The 21,936-nt window shown below is 42.6% G+C and overlaps 1 protein-coding gene across 5 annotated transcripts in view; it reads left to right on the top strand.

Moving 5' to 3' along the window:
* Window positions 1–21,936, top strand: part of LOC107263255 — a 152,899-nt gene that overhangs the window by 112,312 nt on the left and 18,651 nt on the right. For all 5 annotated transcript variants that reach the window (XM_015730242.2, XM_015730244.2, XM_015730246.2 and 2 more), the window contains exon 9: window positions 17,452–17,523. In XM_015730242.2, coding sequence (XP_015585728.1) covers window positions 17,452–17,523 — 72 coding nt within the window. The remainder of the gene's footprint in view (window positions 1–17,451; window positions 17,524–21,936) is intronic.

Raw genomic sequence — 21,936 nt, 5'->3', positions numbered from 1 at the left:
ATCGGACTGACACTCGAGATATCCGGCTGGTACAGTCGCAGCGTTGCAACAGCCTAAATAGACGCCTCTGCAGGGTTATAGGTACATTTTATGTATACTCGATTCCTTGAGAAAGCACTTGTAGATGAGAGGGGCCGCTATCTGCTAATACTAATTTCACGTTGGCTTATCGATACACGAGTGTAACCTCTCTGAGCCTTGAGCCTCGTACTACGATATCCGTTTCTCTCCTGATAAAGCCAACCGCGCAACGTATAGCGTACACGAAGAAAAGCCGTTCATCAAAACGAGAAGCAGGTTATGCTCGTGGGGAGTTTCAAATTTAGCAGCCAGCGAAAAGAACATATATTGCCGCACATATATATATATATATATATATATATATATATATATATATATGAGACAAATCGAGACGAGAGGGGATTCCTAAAGAATTTCGAAATGAGGACAGAATTGAATTTCAAGGAATCGAGTGGAAGACGCTCGCGTAAAACGACATTACGGAATCATTCATTTTTCTTTCATTTTCGTTTTTCTCGCTATTTTTATTATCTCCGAAGAAGAATCGTCTCGCGAATTCGTCGAATTTCACAGTCCCTCGGTACCGTATTTTTTCCTTAGAAAAAATATAAATAAAGCAGCGACACTCCCCCCTCCTATTTCCTATAGAATATTTCACGTGTTTCTCCATAGACGAAACTCGTCTATTATACAAGCAGCAAATTTGATCGCAGGACTCGCAAGTGACACTGATATATACCTCGGTCTAGCTACAAGCGCATAGTATAAGTGAGTTGCACACGCGGACACGTTAACTGGGAGATAACGGTAGACGAAGAAATCGAGCAATGCGCTCGTATATAACGAACGACCAAGGTTAGTTACTATAGTTACTCGCAGAGATACTCGTCGATAGGATCAATCAACGATCGATTCTCCTTCGGAGCCAGGACTCTAGATCCAGCTGATTTTATCGCAATCAATTGATCCGACGTCGACCTTCGATCGAGTTCATCGTCTCTACAGTGATTGCAGAGTTTAAGTTAGACTTTACTAATTTAACTCCTATACGTGTATACATATACCATATTTATCTATCACTTTATATTTTGCCTTTCGATATTACGCTGTTGGATGATCTTGTGAGGCATGACGCAATAGATACGAATATTCGATAGTTCTATCGAATATCAAAAAAATATATGTACACGTTTCATGGGCTCTTACGGGGAATTCTATAGAATTATTTCCCATGACTCCCAGAGTCAAGCCATTATCACAGTAAACAAGACACTCGGAGCGAAGAAATGCCGGATCGAGGTGCGAAGTCGAGAATGTTTACTTGAAAAGAATGGGAGCTGTGGAAAGAAAGAATAAAATAGAAAAAATTGAGTGGATATAGTAATGGTAGGATGAGCATAGTAATTCGTATTTCTATCGGTGCATCGCTGACGCAATAGTCAACTCGGTCCATTCCGAATGAAAATGCCTGTCTCGATTCGATCTCCACTGGTTTTCTCCATATGGAATCTTGTTCCAAGGCTGAATACGTTTTAGGGCATCCTAGTCCTGCGTAAATTTCTACTCGGCGAGAATGACGTCATTCCGAATTTTTGTTGACGCGAGTCAATGCGTCTGCCGGACGTGTGTGTGCCTTAACTGTTATTAATGAGAAGTGGCGCAGGCGATCCATCGTGCCGACGTTAATGATTCGAAGCACAGACAATCAGGAAATTGATTGCCAGTCAATAATTCTGACGCACCCACTCTTCGAACGATGTTTTTATCTGAGAATTCAGGTGCGCGCAATTTTTGTTTCACTATTTTATTTTTAATTCATCTGTTTGCCGCTTCTTTACGTCTTTCGTACTCTCCCGTCAGCCTTATCTCGGTGGTTTTAATCTTCGGCTGATTCAATGTAAACATCTCCCAACGCTTGTTTCAACAACTTAAAGTTTTCCGTGATTTGCGTCCATCCTTTATTCCTTTGAGATTGCCTTGGGTCGCGTTCGTTTGATCAGGCCACTCGGTTCATCTTTCGAGAGTCTCCTCCTTCCTGTGAAAGGGAAGTTTGGTAGGATTAAGAAAACGACCTTCACGACACTTCAGCTTTGACTGTGGAACGAATCGATATGTCCATTTAACATTTTATCGTGAGTTTTGAGGAAAAGAGTTGAGATCGTAAAATTATTCAAATCGTAACTCAATGGAAATAGCTGCGCCTGGTTGAGATTTTAAAATAAGAAAGCGAACGCACTCACGGGCTAGGGGATAGGGATAGGGCACACATATACAGGTCGAGGGGAAAAGACTCGATGGATATGATAAGTCGCGGGTCAAAGTAGGTTTTTCAAGCATCGCTCGATGGAAACGGTACTGCTGAAAGCTCACGTCAATTAATCGTCGTATAGGCTTTATTGCTGGGTCTTGTCTGTCAATTTTTCTTCGTTAATACGATATCGCGTAGGACCGCCTGAAGATTGCTCCGCTTGTCGCAGCGATCGAATTTCCTAAAATAAGGAAAATAAATTCGTTACAGTTTTTTTTTTTTTTTTCAACTATCTGACAGTGGGAAAAATCGAAATGCTCCGAACGAAACTAGAAACAGATGCATCTCAATTTCAGCACCTACCGCCTCCCGATCTGTAAATTTTGACAGGACCAAATAATTTACGTATACATCCCGGTTTAGCCGGGGTCGATCCGAAGATAACATCAGCAACAGAAATAAACTCGGGTTATAAATGTTCTTGATGCATTGTTGTGAAAATATACTGGAAAGTGAAAAAATATCGCTGCATCGCCGTGACGTCAAGGTAAGATTTGTTTGTTTAGGCTGGAAATCCATTTGTAGAATTTCATCCCTTAATCGTAAGATGATTATTTTATTGCCGCTTTTAGGACGTCCTCGGGTCCCTATCTCTTGCGTTGTTTCCTTTAGCTCATTTTTCACCTCGGTTTATTTCACCTTCCCTCTCGTTTCCATCCTCATTTCGTACCTCCTACCTTCCTTCCTACCGTCCACGCATATATCGACGAACCACAAAAATCTTCGGTTTCCTTGCCAAAAATGTTAAAATCATAAAAATTCTGAAACTTCCCATAGAAAATTGCACCCCGAACAAAATTCCCTAAAAACTCAAATTTTTACCAAAATTGAAAATCCTCCATATGATTCGGACCACTCAAATATACGGTACCCACGTACAACCCACAATTCTCGCTGCTGAAAAGTACCTTCTCGAGCACAGCATCCATTTGATGTCAAGTCGTCATGCGATACGATGACGCAGAGCTGGACGCTCTGTGGTTTGTAACGGGAGACGTTTGCCATTAGACCCAATGTACAGAGCCAGACAGGTAGCTAGCCAAAGGCAAAGCTAGCTGGACCAGAATGCTGCAAGTATGCAGGTGCGCGATGCACACGCAAACAGACGCACATACCAGGCAGCTTAGTCCAGCAGCGTGGTCAGTTTTTGGATCAAGGTTTCTAGACACCAAATAGCAGAATAATCTGCGGTTAGATAGCAACGAGTGACAGTTCATTGAGAGAGTCATATGTCTCTCGAGCAAATGTACCAGAGTCGATTCATAGTCATGGCCGAAGATTCTGGTTGGATCTTGAAGAATCGAAAAAAAAAAAAAAAAAATCCTTCAGCACGTACCCGTCCTTTTACGCAAGAGCTGCTAAATGAATCCGTAATCGAGTACAGGGAGTAGAGCGAGTTGAGCGAAGTGCAGCCATGCGTGGGACAGGATCGGGAGAGGCGGCTTTGTCGAAGGCCCAGCGGCTATTGATTTTCAATAGGTCAATCACGAGACTAATCGAAGGCTACGTTATCGAAATACACATTGAGCAGGAGCTGGACTCTCGTTATTTCGTTAGCGAATTCTTTTCTTTACGTAATTGCTATTCCGTAATAGCTCTTATTTATACGTATACGAAGCCATCCATGTAGTACACATAAATATACACGACGTGCTCGAGGAAACACAAGTTTCCTCTAATACAATCCTAAACGGGATGGGATTTCGCGGGAAAGTTGAAACGTGACGCAGTCCTTTTAGTTTCTAATATCTAAACGATATCAGAGCAAAAAATCAAGCTCTCGACCAGCAGTCCCTTCACTCCTACCGAATTCTATTGTTCTGGCACGTTGTATCAGGTCGTGGAAGTGGACCAGCAGCTGTTACCGCTGTCGCTATCAGGGCCGACCAAACGAGCGCGAGCAGAGCAGCAGCTCAGTTACGTGCCGGCTGAACAGAGCGGCGATTGTCCCAGAAGATCTTATAGGAACCCCTTATAGGAAGCCCTTTCTCGATTGGCTCGCCACCTCCACTTCCGTTAACGAGTGTCTCGATGTTTCTCGTCTAACCGAAACGCATCGATCTCCCACTTTCTCCGACGACCAGACGTCAACAAAAATCACCAATCTTATTTATAGCCAGATACTTGCCTGACACTTTACTCGATACTTTTTCGATACTCCTTGGCGTGACGGATTCACGAATTCGACTCGTCGCAGCCGCGAGTGTCACGCGAACGGAGAATTGATGAGGGATACAAGGATATAAATCATCTGGGACCACTCGAGCAGAGACACGTGGTCCACTTGAAGATCTTATGACGTAGATCAACAAACCTACCAAGCTCATCCGATCCTGGGATACAGCGAATCTATTGCTTCTGCGCTCGACGCATTGATCAATGGGAAGTATAGTAATTAGTACTGTGACAGATGACCTAACTACATGCGAGTATTATTGCAGTTTTATGGGTACTGTATATTTTCTTAACACGTAACAATACACTTGGTATTCGCGTGTGCTAATTTTATCACGCAAATTTTTTTTTTATTTTTCAAAGAATTTCTGGGTAAAATAATAAATCACTGGTCCAACACACATACTTTGTATTATCTCGGGTGGCGAAAATTGAGATGGATCATTTCGTGGCTAACCCAACGCCGTGGTGTCAACAAACTTAACAAATTGGAAAAAGTATATCCACCGTTGACGGCTATGAGACATTAGAGTTTGTAAGATTTATGAAAAATTTTAAGAGCTCGATAATATCCTTCCAAAGATTCTCAGCTGTCGGTTGTAGCACTTGGATGAAATAAGGGCGGAACAGGAAATGCGCCATCTTGTATAAGGTTCAACGAACGCCTAGCCCATGCATTAGAATATTGGCTCGGCTATCGCCTCTCTCTCTCTCTCTCTCTCTCTCTGGTAACGGCTTAATGTGGGTGATGATGTGATTACGTGTGCCGGTTCCGAGTGCGCGTTGACGCTGACGCTAACGTGCTTCTAGTAGGATTGACCGATAAACCACTTTTTTTTTATACTTCGTATCGTTGCTATGGAGACGAGTTCATTAAATCCCAGGAGAGGACATTAGATGATTAGAAGCAGGCAGACAGCTTGGCACTCTGTTGGGTCGCTTCGGAGATTCTGGCGACGTTCCTTGTGGCTCTGTTTCATGAAACTGCAAATTTTTTTTGAAAATACAAAGAAATCGTTTCTGTTGATTCTCTCGTATGATCTACGTACAGGAAAGCGATACGGTTAAACTGCACAAAGTCGATGTGAAGTAAGACTAGATCTTTTTATTCAACACAGGCAGAGATACGGATTCCTGAAAATGTGATGACGTGGGTGGCGAGCGAGTGGCTCCCACTATCTTCGATTAACGAGCTCCGTACTACAACGTTATGCATCTGGTCGATGGTTGTAAACGGGCCTAAGCGATAGGTTGTGTAACAATTGAAAGTCTATAAGTCACGCGGCGAGCTGTTTCGTACATTCTATTAAAGGCTAATTTGTCGAGCTACATAAATTGCCTTTCGATATATCGACGCTGTATCTATTTGAGAAAAAAAGATTTCCATTCGAAATTCAAATATTGCAAAGGAACATTTCACTGCTCTATTCTAAATTGCATCTGAATATATCTAGGTCCCAGGAAGCACGACTGCACTTTAAAATGCATTAGTCGATCTTTTAGCAAACTACGAATGCAGTATCTGCACATCGAGCGAGAGTGCCGGCGCCCACAGAAGGGTGCGCCGGTTCAAGGCGACAATGATTTCCTCCCCTCGTGAGAATCGCTTGCTCGAGAATGCATGTGCAGCCGTCGTAGCTATAGATACGCGGAACGACGAACGTAATGACGATGCCGTAAGTTGCATCCAGGCATCCAGCATCCCGCGCTCCTGCTCGGCCGAAAGGGGGACGGACGAGACTTGAGAGAGGAGAGGGGGAGAGGGAGGTAGGAGGTGCAAAGCGCAGTCGTTCCGATTGCTGATTCTATCTCTGGAATCTAGATGGATATACCCACTATCACCTATTAGCCATTACCTACCTACGGATCGGATACTCCTGGCGCTGGTGGCGAACGCTAACAGCTCTAAATTACACTGTTCGCGCCAGGAAGAGGTCCAGCCCAGCGTCTACTAGCTCCGGCACTATTGTTACGTCGGCTAAACCGTTCGAAACGGGTTCATCGACGATCATGCACTGCCGACCCGCTGCATAAATGCATCTTTCTCTGCCCAAGCAAACCATCCGATATTTTGATTCACCTGGAGAAATCATTATTCATCCAAGCACCGCGCTGGACCCCGGGCGAATCTGCGAGAAGAAATTATCCCAATGCCAACGGAAGATTCAAGATCTCGAGACGACGTTTCGCACGATCGTTCTTTCCGAAAATTGCTGAGACCTGGCGAATGGGTCAAAGGTCGCGATGTGGTACTTTCCCTTTATCCACCTAGGTAAACTTCGAATAATAATATTACTGCTCTCGGTATGTATACTTCCCGAAGGCACTGCTTGTGCCTCGCTAATGAAGTGTTCATGCTGTAATTAGATTCCTTGCGCTATTGATTCTCGGAGACTCCGGTACGCTCGGCTGCACATGCTCCGGGGACAATAATTCCGGACCGGGCCACGTGGCTCATTTTCGTACGTGAATATGTAATTTCGCTAACGACGTGTCACGTGGTTGCAACGACTATGGACCTCTGCTGCCACCGGGACCTTGTACGTAGTTTCAAATAGTCGGGAAACATTTTTTTTTTTTTTTTTTTTTTTTTTTTTTTTTTTTTTTTTTTTTTTTTTTTTTTTTTTTTTTTTTTTTTTCTTCTCTAATACTACCTCAACTAGCCAACGCCCGAAAATGCTCGAGCCAATAAAACTTTCTACTGCTCGAATTAATGAATCATTGTCAACGCTCGATAAAATCAGTGTGGCAGCGCGGGATCTTATTATGATGCCCGAGGCTTCCCCGTCCTACGTCCAGTAACTTAGCTACGTAAACCGAGTACGTAAGTGGACCATGTTAATATATAAGGCAAACACTTTTTCACAGAGGCCTTCTCGATTTGATTAGCCTCGATTACTTTTTCTTTTATTCCCTCAGCAATTTCATACGTTTAGAGTACATTTATTCGCCGTTCGATAGGATGAACCGGTGATGAATTACTCGCCTCGAGCGTCTACATTTATCATGAGATTTTATACCGTGAGTGTTATTGCTATCATTCGTTATGCCCGTGCCACTTTTTATTAACGCTCATTAATTCACTTTAGTTAATATTCCTGAGGTAAAATTTTACGAACTTCTTTTTTCTTTCTGTATATCATTGTTTCGGTCGGCTATGAATTTATTATTAGATGCCTTAAAGCAGATACGATTGATGAAATCAAATTGTCTGTCATTAATAATTATCAGAGCTATTCTTCTGAATGTTATGAGCAATCTATGCTCGATGACCACACGTGGAAATTGGCAATGACGAAGTAGAGAGTTGCGCAGGAGATTGACACGTGGCGGAGGGGACGTGTGGCGGTTCGAACTTTTTTTTTTCCAGAGCTAGCATCACCACAGGTTTTTGACTGAATGGGGTGGGGCTCCAAAATTGTCATTAGGGCACCCAATTAGCTCTTAAGCAGTTCCTAATTTTGCGGTAGATTTTATTTTGATTTTTCACTACGGCGGTTCCAGGTCTATCGACGTGCGCCGTCGATACGATCGTTTGAAATAAAATGTACAGAAATGACTAATGCATGCAGAAGTTGCATAGGGAATAACGCAGTGAACTTTTGCTTCTAACGTCGTCGTCCCTGTGACATATTTATAGCTGCGTGAAAGTCACACATCTGCTCGAGTGTTCTCTCCACGAGTGAAAAATCCCAACTCTTTCCTCGGCTCATTCTATAGAATTAATGCCCACGTGAAATTGATACTTGCTCCTACGTCGTTGGAAATTCGCATTAGAATCTGTGCCATTCATCATGGTCTTTCGCTTCCTGTGAATCTTCCGAACGTCGACTGCAATTACGTTATTATTGTTTTTAAATGAAATAATCATTTTTTGCTTTTATCTTTCACTCGCCTTAATCGATTCGTTAAATTCATACTTCGTCAATTTTTAAGTCAAGTACTCTCTCGATTCGGTCTTTTCGGCCACCCTGTAGTGACGGTATAAATGCTCTCGAGTTGTTTGGGTAATTGAATACATGAGTTTTGTCTGATTTGAAATATGAAAATTTCTAGCTAGCCATAAATGGCTGTGATAATATTTGCGAATGGATATTTAGAATTGAGGGGATTTGGGAAATTTGAATTTCTGAAAAATCACGTAATGTTATTCGCATGGACGTTGTCTCAACACGAAAAATACAGAACGTTCAGTTTTTCGGCTACGGTTAGGTATTTTGGCTAACGGGTTTTTACGTTGCATAAAAATATTTAGTAAAAACGTGAAATCGATGCTTTGCTTTTCGTAGAATTCTTCAAGACTCCACGTGATCTGCTAGGAGTTTATCTTTATTTCAACGTCTTCGAGTAACATCGAGACGCTACTAGATACCGAAGAAGCGAAGAAGGATTCTCGTATCGCTTCAGGTGTAAACAGACTTAAGGCCGGCGGCAAAGTGTTTTTCTCGAAAGTTTTCGATTATTCTTCGCGTCAAGGAATTGAAAACATAACGAGGCGTCGCGATGGCTAAACAGCTATATTTTATTTGCGTTCGCGATGAGTGTTTGAAAAACTTGAGTTGGCGGGAGAATTTTAAATTAAGCTTGATAAAATACACGGTGAGAAGTTAATTGCGAAATAAATAGACGCTTCGGTGCGAAATTGAATCCACTCGTGAAGTCAGCAATAAAAAATTAAACATAAGAAAATATCATAATTACGTATAGCAAGTGATACACAGAGCACGACTAATTAGTAATTACTAATTAGAGTCATTAGTGATAGTACTAGACGGGAATCTGCATTATAACTGGTTAAAAAATTAGAGCATAAGAAAATAAGGGAAAATTTTAATTACATTCTTACTCGTAATTAGACTTTAATATATCGAGATGGGAGGTTCAGGACCTGATAAAATTTATCGTCGATATAAAATTTCGCGAATCGTCCTTCCCGGCGACGCTATTGATTTATTCAAATCGAAACTGTAATCGTTAATCCAAGAATAAAAAAATACTCCCGACTCAAAGCCTATAGCTTCGCTTAGCGCGTATCTCATTTGAATATGCGTACACGCAAGAAGCAGCACGGTAACAGCTGAACTCGTCCGAGCTCACGTTACTACGTTTACTAATGAACTAAATTATTTGTAATATATTCCGTCCTATTTGCATTAACACGACTTTATTGCATCGGATCGAGTGTCCTTTTAGGAAGGATTCGCATGTAATTCGCTAACTTTGCAATGTAATAAACACAGTTCGAGCTTATTTTGGATCTCTTCCCTTGTGCATAGAAAGAAAGAGAAGAAAAACAGGAATGAAATTGCAAAACTTTCATATCCGTCTCCGTGAGGAATCCGCTGTAAAGTTGCTCCCGTTTCCAGAACGAATAACGGCAGAGGCTGACACGTAACTGTATCGCTACACGTAATATCTTCATTTCATTAGCCCCGACGGTCTCTAGTTTTGTCCAGACTGTCCCTCCAGTCTCCGAACAGGACACCTCCATGGACTGCAGTCACGAACCAGGAGCCACATTAATCGCCACTTTACTTTCAATTAGAGTCGATCGACTCGAGTGTCGCAATAGGAAATTTCATATAGCCAAACGTAACTGTATGGCTACGTAATGTTAATCGAACGTATCTGGCAATCGATGAGAGGTCAATACGAGAGAAGCCCCGAATGATTTTCAGACCAATAACATTCTAACGATCCTTCGAGATTTCTGTGTCGATTGTACAATTCTTCTATTATGATTTGCAAAATCAATCTTCCGCGTCGGATCCGATAGGATCAGGAAGCTTTGCGAAACGGTAGCTCCTTTCGATTCGACCCGATGATCCGATTCGATTGGATTTTCGTGACGGTAAATTGAACAACGATTAGGAAATGGAAATAAGCCCTAAATGGCCTAGCGGTTTCGGCACTATATAAATGGGAGGTAGAAATTTCAAAATTATTTCACGATATGACTTTTGGATATTATACTCCACGTGGTTTGTGTATACCGGATCCGTCAGCTGACTGGAACTCGGGATGAAATCATCGAGTGGCTCCACTCTGGCGTTATCTGCTTCCCTACTGAGAATCGACAATAGAGTTAAGTTTGGAGTAGAAATAAATGAAAAATTACAGTAAAGCTTCGGAGATTTGTTGCTCGGTCGAAATATTTTAATATTCTCACGTAAACCGATTCCTGCTACTGTATTTATTACGTCACGTTAAATCCCGTCGGCCGGCGGGAGAGCTGCTTCGTTCTCGAAACGAATTAACTGCAGTTCATTTTTCTTAACTAATTCCTCTGCTACGTGGTATCGCGGGGGCCACCCGAGACTTATCAAGCGCTCGTAAATACTTTTTAAATGCTTCCACTTCCCTCCGTCTCTCTCTCTCTCTATATATTTTCTCGAGGACGCTCGTGTCTCCCTGGATGAAGTTTAGGCTCCTCCGGTTTGTTTACTTTGGCTAACAGCAGACGCAAGACGAGCCAGAATTTTCGTAAAATCCCATTTGATTAACGGACCACTTGAAATGTTTTACTCGGAACAGTTCAGCCGAAATTCAGCATTTCTTTTGGACAAATTTTACCTACATTCGCAGTCGCTTCCTTGTGAAACGATTCGTAAACGGATTCAAGAGACGCGTAGAAACGTCGACGTTCATTTCGTCTGAGGTGAAATTTTCGAAAATATTAAATCTTCGAAATTTTTCTCTCTGAACGTCAAATTGGTCCATTTACCTTATCTGCCAATGTATCGGAAGACTGTTTATATTTTCTTGAATGACGGATAAATCGAAAAAGCAATTCTTCTTCCGTCAGAAAATCTTCTTATCACAGAAGCGCCGGGCTTTATCTCACAATTTTTCTTCTCGCCCGAATAAATACAAGATTTTCGACTGGAATTCCGTCTTATCGCTTGTTTACCCTCGTTACACTCGCGATAAGAATAATCCTAGCATCTAGACGCTTTTTTATTTATTCTCTTTACGATTTTGCATTACACCTCATTCCAAAATGCAAATCTTTGAATTTTCAAAAGAATCAGTTCCTGAACTCTCGTGGTGAATAGGATTTTGTGATCGAGTGTACGTGTATAGGGGCTCCCCTTATTGTTGGACGCAGCCGAGCGTGAGGAACTGGATGAAAACAACAAGCGACAAGGATGCTGCGTTGACAAGCTGCGAGTGTTGAATGTCTCGAATATGCTTCACGGCGTCCCTAACTGTCTTCTCTTCTTGCGACTAAATAATCTTCCGAGTCTTTGGCCTAGGTAGACTTCAGCGACAAAGTATACCGAGGCAGATAACCGTGCAAGCAGGATATAAAGAGAGCCGGGATGCTGCGTGTCCTGACCCATTACTCCTAATGATGCCTTCTACCGCTTCCCTCTAGCATAGTACTTTGCGTCCGATCCTCCAGGATATCGTCGGTTTCTATTTTTCTCATCTTTTCCCTCTTCCTCTTCGCCTCCTAGATAACCCTCGAGTATCCAAACGCAAATAGAAGATCGATTATATTCGTCGATAACGCAATCCTCGATATCTCCATATTTACGTTTTCACTGTGCGAGAAATTGAACAACGTCGTTCGTCAGTCGGGTGACTTGAAAAATAGCTACGAGTCTTTCTACACGTACTGACGATCGTTGACGAGGCACGAGGATCGTATGGGAAAGCCACTCACGTTTTTTTTTTTTTTCACGAATAACAATTTTGGTCCCTAACAACTTTTTGTTATACCGTGAAAACACACGTGTTTGTATTTTTTCAGATTTCAAAAAGAAAAAAAAAGTCAAAAATCGTGGGGGTTCGAACGTTAAATATTCCCTTAAAGGTCCCTTCTGTTTTTTTTATTCCACACCACCCAAAATTCTCTTCGCATTTTTCTCACTGTCGCACGTGTGTTGCGTGGTCCTGCTGTTTTCTCCCGGTGTTCTTCTCCAAAAAAGAATAATAATATATTGTAGGATTTTTACATGGGTATATATAGGTAAGGCGCGAAATCACTGTTCTCGTATCTTTGAGGTTTCCGTTTTTATTTCGTCCGATCTTTACAGCGTCGTGCCCATTACTGGCTCGTACATCTCTCTCATATTCATCCATCCACGTGCATGCACACCGAGACATTCGATTCTATAAGCCTAGGATGAGCAGTCTAGGCTTGTCTCTATTATTGTTTTTTTCATCTACCACACTGATATGGCAAGGCACCTAAAGTTTCGAATCCTACAATATTTTCCCAACGACCTGTTGTTCCCCGCAGGCAGCCACCCTTCTTCTCGCTCTCGAGAAAGTCCTCCCTCCTATTCCCCTCGTATTCGAGCTCGCTCGTTAACCGGGTATTTCGAGTTGAGGCTTTAGGGATAATAGAAAAAGTGCTTGGTGGGACTCGGTAACCGAACACCACACAACACTGTGAAGCGAACACGTGTGTGCTCCAGTATTTCCCTAACCCAGTAAAGCCACCACTAGCGCAGCATGTACCACGGCCTTTCTTTTTCTCTTTATTTCTTCTACCTTAAACCTTCTGCTTTTGCCTCCTACGAAGTCCTGCGGGCAATTCGAGCGTGCACGTTCGCCAGCGTGACAAATAACCGCACTCGAACATTACATATGTGTGTTTCGAGGGTCATGTATCAAGCTGCGTTGTGACTCGTGACTCGTGACTCCTGACAGGTCCCGGACGGGATCCTCGAAATATGCTGGTTCAGTCACTGGACTTCCAGACTGCCTTTACATATTTAACGTCTTTCAGACTTTTCCACTCACTTTCTTCGAGCGTTACGACCTCCTGACTGCTTCAAAATTTTAACTATTTCACGTCCACGGTATTTGTGTACAATTTCAACGGTCGTCAGATAATTGGAATATTTAAAAAAAAAAAAAAAAAAAAAAAAAAAAATTCCCGGAATTTCGTTTATCTCGAATCTTGCGAACCCACCCATACCTCTCAGCACGAGACGTCATTTTTTAAGGGACCATCGACTCGTAACTTTTTTCCCTATTATTTTTTTTCTCAAGGACACCGACCTTGAAAATTCTTTAGACGTAGTCAAGATTTGACAATTTTTCCAAATTTTTCATTACCACACCCCAGCAACGTAGAATCCAAATAGCTCAAAGAAGAGCAACAAGTCCCACCTGAAGTTGCGTAGCTATAATACAGATAACGTATGCGCATGCGCTTCTCTGAGAGACTCAAGACATAAGGTTAGCACGTGCTCATGTAACAGTATACCTATCTACTGCGTACCTCTCGACTAGGCAAAGTATAAAGTTACTTAACGGCGCATGTTAACTGTCTCGAGGGTTAAATTAAGAGTGTGCAGATAAGGGTGCACCGAGCGCAAAACTCTCGTCCCGTCCATTCTCCACGGTATTACATTTCCCATTGGCCGAAGTCAAGCATCTCCTGCAGCCGGCAGATGCTTTACGTAAAGTCTGATTGTTTTCAAAAATTCATATCATAATAAAGGGTGAAGTCCCATCTTTTCCCATGTTGATACTCGAGACCGAAAATAAATTATTTTCGAACCAAGCATAATTCTAATGGATTTCGTCGCATCTCCTGCGGTCAGCCCAAACGTTCCAGAGTCGTTAGCGAGAGAGTCGGGGTAGTTAATTCAGGTCGTGATGGCTGGCAGAGGGTGCGGTCGTGTCGGACAAGGAGGGAGGGCTAGTCTAGGATATCCAGCGTGTCGAGGGTGTCGAGGGTGTCGAGGGTGTGACAGCTCTAAAGTTTTCGGTCTGCCCACCACTGGGAACAAGCCGTGGAAAAACTTGATTTTAAATGCTGCCCTGGAACTCGATTATCTAACAGATATGGAATTTTCGAATTTTTTTTTAACGAGGTTCCCAAGAAAAAAAAAAGTAAAATCCTCGTCCAATTTCCCAGATCCGTGTGCCAATGGATTGGCTCGTTGAGAATCCAGAACGGGTAACGTCTTAAATATTTCTCGCTGATGCATCCCGGGTAATCTTTATTATGACTCCACAATCATACGTCGAACGAATTGTAGTCTGCACGAAATTCTTCAGTTTTCAAGTCTGCTACGAGCACATTAATTCCTATCTACCGATCGAGCTGGTATTTCGACATGGGGTCCGCTAATTGCGTCTTCTGAATGCATCCCCTTCTTCGTGAGGCAGACCGACGTTTTTTAATTCTCCAGTCTCGTCACGTGACGATAGCGAACAACACCGAGGAATATGTCTAATAAGAGCAAGCACTGTAACTGTAGTCTTTCTTCAGTTTTTATTACGCAGCACCGCGATACCGCCAAGCGATACACGCGATTGCACGGCCGTCAAATTCGTTGTTGCCAATCAAAAAAAAAAAAAAAAAAAAAAATGAAATTTACCTCCTGAAAATCAGTTAACACATTCGTAGAATCGATTCGCGAAACTTGTAATGATTTTTTTTTTCCTCCGCATAATACTTTACCTTGCATGCCCACCCAACGTATAGAATCCATTCCGCCTTTCTATTGTCTGCCATTTTTTCCCAGCGGGTGGCTTCAATTCTTACGCATTATTATGGATGACCGTGACTCGAGATATTTTTAACGCTTATAAGGATATTTCATATCATTATAATCCGCCCACGGGAATATTGCGCCTTAATGATCTCTCTATCGAGAGTATCCAGTACTGCGATACTGCTTTGCTACCTTTGTCCCTCTTCCTCCAAGCCTTGCTTCCTTGTCTAACGCCTGTACCTCCGTATCTACGGCTGCATATATTTCGCAGACTCGAGCCCTTTCACCGCTCGTTTCAATCTTGTCAAAATGTCAACCCCAAATGATAATGACTGACATTGGGGCTGAAGACATTCAGGCAATTAAAGTTATCGTGCTCGAGTTTCGAAAGCATTTTGAGTATGTAGATTTGTCTTTGTATGCAGCCTTTGAACGCAATTTGAAGCACTTAAGTGTTTACTTGATTTGCATAGGCATAATGTGGCGGACGAAGACGGCAATCTTCGTATACATATATATGTATATGTAGTACGAGAAGACCGATTTTTATGACTATTTTAATATTCAAATTTACTCGCGTAGACTCCATTCTACAGATCCACTAGCAATCTACGTAGTTTCGTGTCCACGTGATAGAACTTATTGAAAATTTAAAACCCACGAGCCTCTTTAATGCGGCTGCTTCACAAGTGTAAATCGAAGAATTGTTGTTCCTAACGAACTACATATCAAAGTACGTTGACGCTATACAGACGTGAAATGATGGAATCGTATAGTACAGTACCATTGAAAAATATCTCTGACGCATCAAGAAAATTCTGATTGAATCCAGTGCAAGCTTATTGAACGTTTGTATTTTTAACGGTCCGTGTCCTCGAGGTGTTATCTATAACCGAAAGATGTTTACGCAATTAAATTGGTAACGGGGTAAAGGATAGCCTTGATCGCATTTTATATTATAAAAAAAGAAATGTATATATAGACGCAGGTAACTCGATGGCTCACGGGAGAGCCGAGTGTAGGCTTCCCGTAAACGCAACGTCCAGCGACTGCAAGTGAGATACGACGGCGCCATTTAATTTGGACACATTGGTTGTTCCATAAACATTAGGAAATATTGTCAAACCTCGTAACGTACAGTCGGAATTCGAGCGAGTTGATTTTCGAAAATGGATTTGCAAGGAAACCCACTGGACTTTTATTGCGTCATAATATTATTTCGGTAAAGACTTACGTGACGATCTCCTTGCATTCCATTGGAGTAGGTCAGGCTTATAAGTTTGACTGTTCGAGTCTCTCGCTAAAATTGTTTTTACGTTCCGGAAGTCATTCGGCCGTTGAGTCGCCGAAGACTCGGGAACGTCTGAAGTGCCGAAAATTTCAGAGGGCAATAAAACTTACGTATTTCCCTGTCGCAGCGGATACGAAACAAGACGTAATTGTTTCCTATACCTGCCCGCCCAATAAAACGCGTGGCAAATAGACGGGCATTATACTCAAGGCTATTTTCAATATCCGTACGACTATTATCGGCTGCACGGGTCGTCTATAAAATTCATCAACGCCCAAGCAGCCGCACTCTAAATTCTAGATTCTAGATCTATCGCAGCATCCAATGTATAAATGCATTAGGTTCGGTGCATCCTAACGATGCATCGGGCCGTCGCTTCGAGAACGAGAGAGGAAATCGCCTTTAGGAAGCCGTCGGACGCACTTTGAACGTCAGAGGCTTATTCCGCGCGAAGTGACACACCTACGTGGGCCTTTTATACACACGTGGACAAAGTGAAGCAGCAGCTCGGACCCGACCTACCGCAAAGCAATCGCTATTATCTGAGGCCAGTGTTCTATCTGTCCACGGCGCCCATCTTACCTTGCCTCGGCTTGGCTTACCTAACCTAACCACGGCGCTTAGTCAAATAGAAACACGAGGAGAGGAATAGTCGAGCAACGTATTCACTCGAGAGCCAGCTATACGATTTCACTGAAGGTTCGTCCCGACGTCTATTCTCTTTCTCTTGGCTGAGTTATTTAAATAAGTTCATTTAGCGTAGCCCAGGACGCTAAACCTTCGAAATATCTTACTGAGACGTCCAACGCTAGATCCAGGATAGAGTCACTCTTTACTTTCTCACTTTAATCCCAGAGCCTCTAGGCTGGGATCGGGGGAGGAAGATTGACTGGATTTTATTTTTACAATTACCGCGTACGGAGTCTATCGTTATTTTTTGGATTATTCGTTAATACTGATTGTCCCTTGCAACGAGGGATCACGTATTCTCGGAGATCTTGTGTCTCGTACTGATTTTTATGCAATTTCATTCTATCCCGTTTCCTGCTTTGCGTACGTGCACGTGGTATAGGTATACGTGTCCGTATCGAGTTCTCTGTGAATAGCAGGTCGAGAATAGCAGCGGTCCAGGCGATAGGGAGTATATCGAACTGAAATTTTTTATTGATAAAAATCTTTAATTTTGCTTTCAGAAATCGAAGCGCAGGAAGCTTGCAAATGGCTGAGAGCTGCAGGATTTCCACAGTACGCGCAAATGTACGATGGTAAGGGTTCATTTTTATTTTTTATACGCGATATGTAGTTAGTATACGAAGATCGTGATAGGGATGCTGGGAGTTATTGCATGAAAAATAGTGGTCCAGGATTGGATTGTAAGATACATCGTTATTCGAGGGACTCGAATATCCATTCTCTCTCTCTCTCTCTCTCACACATTGACAATCACCTATGAATAAGGATTAGAATGACCCAGGAGTAAAATCCTCGTGAGAATCTCCCGGCACTAAGATGCCAATCTAAATGAAGAAATAAATAGAACTTTCGTCCAGCACGTAAACCGCTCGACGATTCCTTTATCCTTTATCTGGATATACGAACGGAAGGCATCGATAGACCCACGGGAAATACCGATGTAACAATATTCTGCGATCCTAACAGTTTCCAAACCGACCTCAAATCCATCAGTGACTCTGACCGAGTTCTCGCGCATGCGCAGAATGGGTTATTTTGTGCTACGTGAAAAAGATCACGTAGTTCAGGAAGGACAATATCCCGGAGGTAAAATCAGATGTCCGTTTCGTTTGATTAGATTTGACGAAAATAGAAAGGATCGAGAATTCGATAGTAACGATGATCGTTCGTAAGATAAGAAGGTGGAAAAAAAATTATCCTCTACCCTTTCCATTGCAACTCGCCAAAACATGCGTCTTGGTAATGTAAGCCGCATGACAGGCTGGTCGACTGGCTATACCATTGCCAGACCACCCAACGCGTCTTCTTATGACTAATTCCTAATTTTGACAGCCCTTTTAAGATTGGGCAGGGATTTTCGCCAGGCCCCCCGTGGTCTCGATTCGAAAACAAAGCATTCGGTGTTCCGAATGGTCTCTTATGACGTAGTAACGTCTTGACTGACGTCTCGACGGCCTTCAACTTGTGGCTGCGGCTCGCCTCGTAATCCCTCGGTCTTGTTCGTGAGACAAGAGGCCCCTTTTTTTGGCATCCAGCGCAAACGCCCACTTTTTTGAGATTCAATCGAATATCACTGCCACCGCCCATCAAGCGGATATACTCATTTATATCAATGACTCGCATACTTGACTTCCGCCCGTTTTCAAGATCCTGATGTAATTTCCTTTTTTTTCATTTAATTTAACAATTTCCCAATATCTCGTACGGTCCTCGCGTTTGGATGTAAAAAATTTCTAAAAGCACTTAAAAAAATTTGTAAGACTCGTAAACAACTTTTACGAACTTTCGAAATTCCTTTACCAAATCACGTGCAAGCATATCGGTGCAAGGAACGATACGTACCAGCAATGGTACAAGTATCAGATCCGTATAAGATCATATTTGCTGCGACAATATACGAGCAATAATGGACACATTGTTAAGCGAACCACGACAAAAGGCCCATTATGACTCGTATTAACATGTCCGATGTATCAGACAGGCCTTAATAATTCACTCGCACTCGGACTCGGCATCCGACTTGGCGCGGCCTCGCTCGCCGTTTCGCCCCCTCTGGGTCCCCGCAGTGCGTTTTTTTTATCGCGTCTCAAACGCAGAGAGCCTCACGAGTGGCCCAAGGGTCATTATTCGATATAGCAATTTCCGTAACCGCGTTGGATGGAAAAACGAATCCAAGGGCGTTATGGGATTGCGGGGCTATTCGAGATCCTGGGACAAGACGACTGGGACGCCTACACGAATCGGACAAAGACTTCGATTCAGTTTGCGCGTCGTGCCCGACGCGGTGGTGTAGGTCGGCCACACGTAACTCTTGAACATTTTTAAGAAGTTTGAAAGAAAACTCTCCTGTTTAACATGCTCTTTGTTACTCGGCTCCTTGTAGACTTTCCGTCCTCTGGCTGTGCTGGCTCGTAACTGGTACTACGGAGAATTCATACGCGAAGCTTACGTTACATAGTGTCCCTTATGATTTATCCCATTGCGGAGAATGCTTCGTTAGTCGATGGGAATTTCGAGGTAAACAAAGAATCCAATGGGTGCTGATAATCCGGGCATTTTTTTTCTTCCGAATCTCCATACAAATGGCTGTCTCTCGTGAGCATGCACGTGTATTTGAATAATTAAGAAAGACGCGACTCCACGTGGGACGTACGAAGGGATTCTGGTTTGACCGTAGAAATAATACCTAGCTCACAACGTGTCAAAGGTGTGATAAGCACGGTTATGACAGGAGGGCGACCACGTGTTTACGATCGTTTATAATCGATCGATCGAAGTAATTGCGATGGGTCGAGCCGTGAAGATGATGGTAATTGGGCAGCTTAAGCTGGGCGAACGGATCGATAAATTTATCAGAGGGGACGCCGACGTCGCCGACGCTCGTTGTAAATGAATGTCTTGGGCGGATTCACAATTGAAAAGCCAGCTGATCAGGAGGAGCGATAAGATTCGATCGCAATTGCCGAGCGACAACGTAATCGTAGGTCGTCGCGACGCCGCGTCTGGTCACTCGTTTCGAATGCGTCAGGTCACGCCCTTCTAGTTTCCATCGGGTCGACTTGATGAAACGAAGGGAAAGGGAGCTTATTTGACGTCGCTGACTAAACGCAAACAGACCGTCCATTATTCGCAGACGTCCTCCTTCGTCGAGTCAGGCAATTTAGCTGCCGTCCAAAGGGACGCGCAACCGGTCAGGAATTTTCTTTAAATTCGATTCGAACGTCACTGCCGCGATATGATACTCGATGGAATTTTTTAGCGGCACTGCCGGATCCATTATTTTGCCATTTTTTTGTTGTCGGACGAGCCAATGCGAATTTCCGGGTAAACTGCAGAGGAATGACGTTCGGCGAAAATTGATCGCGCGACGCGTGCGACTTGTCAGCCGAGCGTCGTGTCGTGGAAAATTATTTCTATCTTGTCTAAAATTACTCGTCAGGAGCGTCAGGAGCGTCACGAGCGTCGCCGCGCCCAAGTCACAATTCACGAATCACGGGAGCGGAACACGTGCATCATGCGGGGGGAGTTTAACGGTGGGAACTTTGCCAGCTTCGTCGCACCTCGCGCACTGGCACCGCGCGTCCCGCGCTTAGAGGACATAATTGTCCTTCTGGCAGCCAGGCTTTCGGGCTTTTACTCGGAATCGCATCTCGCAGCTGCTTTCACGTAAAGCTGCCGTTTGACATTTCTTTGAAGGTTTATTATTTTACGTATCGGACGATTACGTTATAGTATTTTGTATCTGTGTTCGTCATTAGTTACGGATTGATGAGACTAATGAAATTTTTTATATTAATATAACGATCATGGTAACTTATCGATTTCGTAAAAGCTCATTTAAGGAATGGAAAGTTTGTCTATGTTGAAAAAATTATATTGTATTTTGAAAACTCTGGCATCGACTTTCGTTTAATGATGTTAGAAACCGTGGAAATTTTGCGCAACGCATGTATAATCGATTTGGGTGAAGGCTGCTCGAGTTTTCCCTGAAACACAGATTTCCATTTCATGTATTTTTAACGATACTACATCACCGAACCCTGATACCTTGAAACGCTTTCGATACCTTAGATACCTTAGATCGAGATCCAGCTGATATGAAATTAAATACATTCGAAGCCCAAGCAATCGTAATGCTACGAATTTTTTTGGGCAAACCAATAAACGTCTTTCCGGTACCTTTTTTTTGTTAATTCATTGAAGATCTACATAATGTTCATACCTTCTGGCAAGTCGGTCAAGGTCAGATAAAATCGGATGTTTCGAATTTTCGTTTTTTTTTTTCTTTTCCACTAAGTAGCAGTTTCCTTAAATTTTCAAGCTACCTCTGCCAACGTCAGTTGCCATTGAAAAAAATACTCGTATGATTTTATTTCATATTATGACGTATGTCACACATGTGTACGACTGTATACGTACATGCTTACTTCCGCATTACCAGATGACTGATTGACCCGTCAATATTAAGACAGTTATTCGATAAGATTATTATTTATTTGCAGAATATGTATAGACAGTTGATTCCTCTATTTTTAACGACACGTGTAATCTGTTTGCACTATGTTTCCGATAACGCCGAAAGTTTTCACTGATATATTCACATACCAAGAGAAAAGAAACTGCTAAAGTTCACAGTGGATACTCGACCTTTGACCCGAGTTACATTAATTACAAATTACTTCTGTCTCAAGCGCACGTATTACCGATCCACCAATCTCGAACCGAGGCATTCAATAATTTCTAACCAGTCCTATTATGCTGAATAAATATTTGTATTTCTTGTCAAGCACTATTTATAAAATGATTTGTATTCGTTAAAAGGAGCAACGGTTGCTCGTGAATTAAGATAGAAAGTACTGGGTCGATTCCTGGAATCAAATAAATAGGTAACACATGTAACCCACATATACGAAATTATAAGTTTCACGTGTGAGATAATTCCGTTAAAAAAAAAAAAAAAAAAAAAAAAAAAAAATTTTTTTTTT

The sequence above is a fragment of the Cephus cinctus genome, unplaced genomic scaffold (genome assembly GCF_000341935.2).
Source record: "Cephus cinctus unplaced genomic scaffold, Ccin1 Ccin1_scaffold0143, whole genome shotgun sequence".
Classification (NCBI taxonomy): Eukaryota; Metazoa; Arthropoda; class Insecta; order Hymenoptera; family Cephidae; genus Cephus; species Cephus cinctus.
This window is presented reverse-complemented; position numbering and strand designations above follow the sequence as displayed.